A 9,267-nucleotide genomic window follows, 5' to 3' on the forward strand; every position below is an offset into this window, starting at 1 on the left:
GGACAGCAGAGTGAAGAAAAAGCAGCCAACAATTGCTCAGCATATGTGGGAACTCCAAGACTGTTGGAAAAGCATTCCTCATGAAACTGGTTGAGAGAATGCCAAGAGTGTGCAATGCTGTCATCAAGGCAAAGGGTGGCTACTTTGAAGAATCTCAAATATAAAATATACTTTGATTTGTTTTAACACTTGTTTGGTTACTACATGATTCCACGTGTCATTTTATAGTTTTGATGTCTTCACAATTATTCTTTAATGTAGAAAATAGTACAAAAATAAAGAAAAACCCTTGAATGAGTATGTGTGTCCAAACTTTTGACTGGTACTGTATATACATTTGGACGTTCACTGATTCACATGTATGTGTTTTCACTTGTTTCCTTGTTCTGCTTCTATGCCCAGACATCAATGAATGTGAGGATCCTGACAACGTGTGTGCGAGCGGCCGATGCATCAACACAGACGGCTCCTATCGCTGTGTGTGTCACCGGGGCTACGTCATGTCCCGCCGGCCCAACCACTGTGTGGCAGCATAACACAGCTACTACTTTGAACATTGTCTTCCCCCACTCAACAGTCCTATCTGCTACTAGGGAAGTGTCAGGGGCTCACTAAAATACCTGTCCAAAAAAGCTGAGAGGGTTGTTCTCTGAAGAAAACGTCAACGTACTGACGTATCGTGTCTGAGAGAGATTTGAGTCCATAGAACTCTGATATTAATACAGTTTGAGTCTTATACAGCACACACAACTCATTATACATACACATAAGCTCAACTACACACACACACTTGAGACTGCTATTTTAAAGCAGGTAAATAAGTATGTCCTTTAGCCATCCTTTCCTTTGAAGTTGAAATGCATAGTGGTGAAAAAGAGATTAATGTACATTGTCCAGAATCCTAACGATACGAACACGTATTTAAAGGTAGTATCCGGCCCATTGAGATTGCTCACTTTGAGCTCAATCATGATCAACACACCGTGTTCTGTGCCCAGACCTGAGGCAGACAGGAACCATTGAATGGGGACAGTGTAGTCTCCAAGGCAAAGATGACACGCTACTGCCACAGACGAGCAGAGCCTTTGTCTAAGTCAGAATCTCTGTCTGTGGATGTTTTGTTAACGAACGCTCTCTTCAGCTGGACTGTACAAAAAAACACAGCAACATCATGACATCGCTGAACCAAATTTGTATTCCTCTAAAATGTCAGTGACTTGTATTCTCTCTATTTGTTGATTTTACAACCCCACTGATGTTTCTGATTGCTTCTTGTATTAATTTATGCTGTTCAAAGTGAAATTACTCTTTGTGTAATAATAACTTGTATTATTTTATAGAAATGTATATGCGGAAGAGGAAGCTACACGTCACTGACTTGTTTGTACATTTATTTCTTTAGACTTTTTTTTTTTTTTTTTTTACACGAGAATCGAATGTACCTTAAAGCTGATATAAGATAGTTGACTTTGTATTCACAATTTGAAATGTTTGTGTGATCATTAAACAATCAGTGATAACATACCATGTATATATTTACAATTGAGAAATAACTTCTTTTTTTTACCAAATGATATCTGTTTCAGTGAGTAGAACCATTTCTGTAAATGTTCCTTCCTGGTGTCGTTTACAAGCTGAAACAAACCCGAAAACATTTCCTCCTTCCAGCACCTAAAGATGTATAACACTATGCACTGTATTTGTGGACAACATAGCCGTTGTGTACTTTTTATAAACAATATTTTTTTGTTGTTGTCATTTTTTGTATTTGTTTCTGGTTAACTGTTTTGTCAGTGATTAAAAAAAAAAAACTTTATTGCTATGAAAACTATTTGAAAATATATTTGCACACTTTCCATTCCAAGTGACTTTTGGATCTCATTCTTTGTTACAGAATCACATTTATCGTATATACTTTTCAAGTCAAATCAAATGTATTTGTCACATACACATGGTTAGCAGATGTTAATGCGAGTGTAGTGAAATGCTTGTGCTTCTAGTTCCGACAATGCAGTAATAACCAGCGAGTAATCTAACCTAACAATTACAAAACTACTACCTTATACACACATGTGTAAAGGGATAAAGAATATGTACATAAAGATATATGAATGAGGGATGGTAGAGAAAGGCATAGGCAAGATGCAGTAGATCGTATCGAGTACAGTATATACATATGAGATGAGTAACGTAGGGTATGTAAACAAAAGTGTCATAGTTTAAAGTGGCTAGTGATACATGTATTACATAAAGATGCAGTAGATGATATAGAGTTCAGTATATACATATAGAGATGAGTAATGTAGGGTATGTAAACATTATATTAAGTAGCATTGTTTAAAGTGGCTAGTGATATATTTTACATCAATTTCCATCAATTCCCATTATTAAAGTGGCTGGAGTTGAGTCAGTGTGTTGGCAGCAGCCACTCAATGTTAGTGGTGGTCTGATGGCCTCTCGGTGACAAGCCAAATTTCTTCAGCCTCCTGAGGTTGAAGAGGCGCTGCTGCGCCTTCATCACGACGCTGTCTGTGTGGGTGGACCAATTCAGTTTGTCCGTGATGTGTACGCCGAGGAACTTAAAACGTACTACCCTCTCCACTATTGTCCCATCGATGTGGATAGGGGGGTGCTCCCTCTGCTGTTTTCTGAAGTCCACAATCATCTCCTTTGTTTTGTTGACGTTGAGTGTGAGGTTATTTTCCTGACACCACACTCCGAGGGCTCTGACCTCCTCCCTGTAGGCCGTCTCGTCATTGTTGGTAATCAAGCCTACCACTGTAGTGTCGTCCGCAAACTTGATGATTGAGTTGGAGGCGTGCATGGCCACGCAGTCGTGGGTGAACAGGGAGTACAGGAGAGGGCTCAGAATGCACCCTTGTGGGGCCCCAGTGTTGAGGATCAGCGGGTGGAGATGTTGTTACCTACCCTCACCACCTGGGGGCGGCCCGTCAGGAAGTCCAGTACCCAGTTGCACAGGGCGGGGTCGAGACCCAGGGTCTCGAGCTTGATGACGAGTTTGGAGGGTACTATGGTGTTAAATGCTGAGCTGTAATCGATGAACAGCATTCTCACATAGGTATTCCTCTTGTCCAGATGTGTTAGGGCAGTGTGCAGTGTGGTTGAGATTGCATCGTCTGTGGACCTATTTGGGCGGTAAGCAAATTGGAGTGGGTCTAGGGTGTCAGGTAGGGTGGAGGTGATATGGTCCTTGACTAGTCTCTCAAAGCACTTCATGATGACGGAAGTGAGTGCTACGGGGCGGTAGTCATTTAGCTCAGTTACCTTAGCTTTCTTGGGAACAGGGACAATGGTGGCTCTCTTGAAGCATGTGGGAACAGCAGATTGGGATAAGGGTTGATTGAATATGTCCGTAAATGTAACGGATGTGAAACGGTTAGCGGTGCGTGCTAAATAGCGTTTCAATCGGTGACGTCACTTGCTCTGAGACCTTGAAGTAGTGGTTCTCCTTGCTCTGCCAGGGCCGCGGCTTTTGTGGAGCGATGGGTAACGATGCTTCGTGGGTGACTGTTGTTGATGTGTGCAGAGGGTCCCTGGTTCGCGCCCGGGTATGGGAGAGGGGACGGTCTAAAGTTATACTGTTACATAAACACACCAGCCAGCTGGTCTGCGCATGCTCTGAGTGCGCGGCTGGGGATGCCGTCTGGGCCTGCAAGGTTGTTGTTATAAAGTAGTAACATATTGGAAGCTAGTTCAGTATACATTAGGAGTAAACCAGTGGTGTAGGTATTACACAGTATTTTGATTTAGCCTGATGGCTCAAACTAAATTATTCCGCTGCACTATCGTTCGCTACATACTTTGTGTTGATGAGGGGCACAAGGGGCGTTGTATAAAACAAAGTCATCAGCGATTGGATCATCTCTAACCAATCTGCGTATCAAAACCAATCACGAATTTCCAAACCACTACATTACCCATGTGTGTTCTAGGTTTGGCTCAACCTATTGGTTTCTGGACCAATCAGACGGCCCAGGATGTGGTTTGGCTGGAGAAAGGAGTGTGGGTAGCCAGGCAAATTTTGATTAGAATCATCACTGTCCCTATCTTACACTATCATAATAGCAGTTTCCACCTCTCTCACACATGCTCTATGTGGCCAGGCCTCTAATCCATTTACCTGCTACTCTAACCCTAATTCCCAGGAGTGTTTATAAAGATCCCATGTCTAATCTCTTTTATAGGCCAATCCTTCTCCACCACATACTACAAAGCTGATTAAAGAGGTTCACTTCATTCTTAATTATCTCTTGCGGATTGCAAGGGCTAGCCAAATATCCGCTTTTTCTGTTGGACTGTACACTCTCTGTTTTCTCTCCTCATGAACTGTCCTGAATCTGGGCCAAATGACTGGAAGACCGGTGTTAACACAAATACGATAAGTGGCAGCTTCGGAGTAATTGTAATGCCTCATTATTACTGTGTTCACCAATAACCAGTAAAAACTACATTTGCTGTTCCTTTGTTTATCCTTTGTTTATTACAAATATAGCCCACTCGAGTGGGTCTACAATTACATTATACCAAACATTAGGAGCACCTTCCTAATATTGAGCCGCACCCCCAATTCAGCCTCAATTCGTTGGGGCATGGACTCTACAAGGTGTCGAAAGCATTCCACAGGGATGCTGGCCCGTGTTGATTCCAATGCCTGCAGTTGTGTCAAGTCGGCTGGATGTTCTTTGGGAGGTGGACCATTCTTGATACACATGGGAAAACCCAACAGTGCTGCAGTTCTTGACACAAACCGGCATTTTTTTGCCTTGCCCATTCACCCTCTAAATGACACGCACACACAATCCATGTCTCAATTCACTCAAGGCTTAAAAGTAATTCTTTAACCTGTCTCCTCCCCTTCATCTACACTGATTTGAAGTGGATTTAACAAGTGACATCAATAAGGGATCATGGCTTTCAACTGGATTCACCTGGTCAGTCTGTCATGGAAAGAGCATGTGTTCTTAATGTTTTGTATTCTCAGTGTATATCACTCAGCCTTAAAACATGTTGTGACTATGGAGCCTTTATTAAATGATCATTCAAACAGTAAGAGTACCTTAAAAACAGGCATTAGTATTATTATAGTTTTGTAAGTGGACTTTCAGCCTGTTACAATGTAATGATATGGGATCAGGACAAGGGACAAGATGGGCTAATAGTATCCTCCTGCTCCATCACAGAGAGGGAGAGAGTTCAGTCCTGTATGTACCATTGACCTGCACTGTAACAGAGCATGAAAACTGCACCCAGGCTGACCCGCGCCTCAGTACACACCCAGGGAGCTATATAATCACTTGATTTCACCCATTAGCCCTGATGGTGCTGGTTGTGTTAACAAGGTCAACTGAGGCTCTCTCTCTCTCTCTCTGTGCGAGTGTGAGTATCTGTGTGAGTGTGTGTGTGCGTTGAGTGTGTGTGTGTGTGTGTGTGGGGGGGGGGGGGGATATCTTGCTGATGTAGCCGTTGTTGGATTAGGGCTGAGGAGGAATGAGAAATGTCAGGTAGTGTCAGACTAGACAGTAATCCTATCTCCCTGTACTGGGTGCCTACCCGGGTCAGAACCGGGTCAGTGTGCTGCTGCGCTGTAATACATTTCACAGCTGGGGGATGACAAGGGCAGGGAATGTGTTTCAATAGAGAAGAGGCATCAGGGGTCCACAGTGGGAACCTTTCATCCCAAATCATTTTCATATGGTGGAATACCATGTGGAAATGTCTCAGGGAACTAGCCAAAATCATATTTGTTTGGAATATCCACAATTTAGAGGGGAAAAAAAGGAATCGTAATGTATTGGTTGTACAGAGCATTTGGGAAAGTATTCAGACCCCTTGACCTTTTCCACATTTTGTTATACTCAAATTAATTCAACGAAATCTTTTCCTCCTCAATCTACACACAATACCCCATAATGACAAAGTGTAAACAGGTTTTTAGACATTTTTGTAAATGTATTAAAAATAAAAAACAGAAATTCCCTTTGCTATGAGACTCGACATTGAGTTCAGGTGCATCCTGTGTCCATTGATCATCCTTGACAACTTGATTGGAGTCCATCTGTGGTAAATTCAATTGATTGGACATGATTTGCTAAGGCACACACACACCTGTCTATTTAAGGTCCCACAGTTGACAGTGCAGTTCAGAGAAAAAAAACAAGCCATGTGTCACGGTCGTCCTCCTCTTCCTCTGAAGAGGAGAGGCGAAAAGGATCAGAGGACCAATATGCGGCGTGGTAAGTGTCCATGGCAAATCTTTAATCAAGAAAGACTGAACACTATACAAACGAGTAACAAAAACAATAAACCAAATTCGACCGTGAAGCTACAAAATGAGACCTGTGCTAAAACAAGCAATCAACATAGACAATCACCCACAAACAAACCTACCTAAGTATGATTCTCAATCAGAGACAACTAATGACACCTGCCTCTGATTGAGAACCATACTAGGCCGAAACATAGAAATGCCCCAAAACATAGAAAAACAAACATAGACTACCCACCCAACTCACGCCCTGACCATACTAACTAAATACAAAACAAAGGAAATAAAGGTCAGAACGTGACAGTACCCCCCCCCCCCCCCCCCCCCAAAGGTGCGGACCTTGACCTATAGGGGAGGGTCTGGGTGGGCGTCTGTCCGCGGTGGCGGCTCTGACGCGGGACGCGGACTCCACTTCACCATTGTCTTAGTCCGCCTTATTGTCCGCCTCCGTGGCTTTCTCACCATGGCCACCCTTCTCAATGACCCCACTGGACAGAGGGGCTGCTTGGGACAGAGAGGCAGCTCGGGACAGAGGTGGGGCAGCTGCTCGGGACAGAGGGGCAGCTGCTCGGGACAGAGGGGCAGCTGCTCGGGACAGAGGGGCAGCTGCTCGGGACAGAGGGGCGGCAGCAGCTCTGGGCAGAGGGGCAGCTCTGGGCAGAGGGGCTCCGGCAGCGGCGCCGGACAGGCGGGAGGCTCCGGCAGCGGCGCCGGACAGGCGGGAGGCTCCGGCAGCGGCGCCGGACAGGCGGGAGGCTCCGGCAGCGGCGCCGGACAGGCGGGAGACTCCGGCAGCGGCGCCGGACAGGCGGGAGACTCCGGCAGCGGCGCCGGACAGGCGGGAGACTCCGGCAGCGGCGCCGGACAGGCGGGAGACTCCGGCAGCAGCGCCAGGCAGACAGGACCACCTGCAGGAAGGAGACAGAGAGACAGCCTGGTGCGTGGGGCTGCCACAGGAACCACCAGGCTGGGGAGACCTTCAGGAGGCTTGGGGTTAGGAGGAGGCACCTGAAGGACCGGGCTGTGGGGGAGCACTGGAGCTCTGGTGCGCAACCTTGGCACCACTTCCCCAGGCTGGATAACCACTCTAGCCCGGACCCTCCAGAGTGCAGGCACAGGTTGAACCGGGCTGTGGGTAAGCACGGGAGATCTAGTGCTTACTACACGCACCTCTCCCTTAGGCCCTATTCCCACATTCGCCCGGCACGAGCGGAGCGCAGGCAGAGGACGCACTGCACCCTCCCAGCGCCCCGGAGACACAGCACGCAGAGCCGGCGCAGGATACCCTGGACCAAAACTGCGTACCGCCGACCAGACCCGCTGAGCAGGCACCATACGCCCTGGCTCGATGCCCGCACTCGCATGACACTCTCGGGGGGCTGTTCTATAGCGCACCGGGCTATGGACACGTACTGGCGACACCGTGCGCTTAACCGCATAACACGGTGCCTGCCCAGTATCGCGCTGCTTATAATAAGCACGAGGAGTGAGCGCAGGTCTGCTACCTGGCTTAGCTCCACCCCTCGTGTGCCCCCCCCCAAAAAATGTTTTGGGGCTGTCTCTCGTACCTGTCGCACTGCCGTGCTGCCTCCTCATATCGCCGCCGCTCAGCTTTCGCTGCCTCCAGCTCTGCTTTTGGGCGGCGATATTTCCCAGCCTGTGCCCAGGGTCCCTCTCCGTTCAGTATCTCCTCCCATGTCCAGGAGTCCTGTGATACCGGCCGCTGTTGTTGCTGCTGCTGCTGCTGCTGTCGTCGCTGTTTTTTACCACGCCGCTTGGTCCTTGGTTGGTGGGTGATTCTGTCACGGTCGTCCTCCTCTTCCTCTGAAGAGGAGAGGCGAAAAGGATCAGAGGACCAATATGCGGCGTGGTAAGTGTCCATGGCAAATCTTTAATCAAGAAAGACTGAACACTATACAAACGAGTAACAAAAACAATAAACCAAATTTGACCGTGAAGCTATAAAATGAGACCTGTGCTAAAACAAGCCATCAACATAGACAATCACCCACAAACAAACAGTGCAACCCAGGCTACCTAAGTATGATTCTCAATCAGAGACAACTAATGACACCTGCCTCTGATTGAGAACCATACTAGGCCGAAACATAGAAATGCCCCAAAACATAGAAAAACAAACATAGACTACCCACCCAACTCACGCCCTGACCATACTAACTAAATACAAAACAAAGGAAATAAAGATCAGAACGTGACACCATGAGGTCAAAGGAATTGTCAGTAGAGCGCCGAGACAGGATTGTGTCTAGGCATAGATCTGGGGAAGGGTACCAAAAAAATTCTGCAGCATTAAATGTCCCCAAGAACACAGTGACCTCCATCATTCTTAAATGGAAGAAGTTTGGAACCACCAAGACTCTTCCTAGAGCTGGCCGCCTGGCCAAACTGAGCAATCGGGTGAGAAGGGCCTTGGTCAGGGAGGTGAAGTCTCTGAATGCCATTGAGTGGCCCAGCCAGAGCTCGGACTTGAACCCTGAAAATAGCTGTGCAGCGATAGGCTATAATTGCTGCCAGAGGTGCTTCAACAAAGTACTGAGTAAAGTGTCTGAATACTTATGTAAATGTGTAATTTCTGTTTTAATTTTTAATACATTTGCAAAAATGTCTAAAAACGTTTTTTTGCTTTGTCATTATGTGGTATTGTGTGTAGATTGATGAGGGGGAAAAAACGATTGAATCCATTTTAGAACAAGGCTGTAACATAACAAAATGTGGAAAAAGTCAAGGGGTTGGAATACTTTCCAATTGCACTGTATAATATGCCAAATGGATTGATGGATTTTTGTTGGATAATCTATTTAGAAACGTATTGTGATCCAGCTAATACCAGTAGCTCAAGTGAAGCAGGTATCTAGAACAGCGTTTATACCTGATTCTAACTTCCGTCTTTTGTCCTGATCTTGTCCGCATTCGGATTGTGCCGATATTTTTGGACAGGTGTAGACATCAAACGATTGTGA

The 9,267-nt window shown here is 46.1% G+C and overlaps 1 protein-coding gene across 1 annotated transcript in view; it reads left to right on the plus strand.

Annotated features, from left to right (window-relative positions):
- LOC139382265 (latent-transforming growth factor beta-binding protein 4-like) overlaps positions 1-1,864 on the plus strand; it is a 66,098-nt gene extending 64,234 nt beyond the window's left edge. The window contains exon 38 of the mRNA XM_071126132.1: positions 403-1,864. Coding sequence (XP_070982233.1) covers positions 403-536 — 134 coding nt within the window. The 3' untranslated portion in view covers positions 537-1,864. The remainder of the gene's footprint in view (positions 1-402) is intronic.
- Positions 1,865-9,267: the final 7,403 nt, after the last annotated feature.

The sequence above is a fragment of the Oncorhynchus clarkii genome, chromosome 24 (genome assembly GCF_045791955.1).
Source record: "Oncorhynchus clarkii lewisi isolate Uvic-CL-2024 chromosome 24, UVic_Ocla_1.0, whole genome shotgun sequence".
Classification (NCBI taxonomy): domain Eukaryota; kingdom Metazoa; phylum Chordata; class Actinopteri; order Salmoniformes; family Salmonidae; genus Oncorhynchus; species Oncorhynchus clarkii.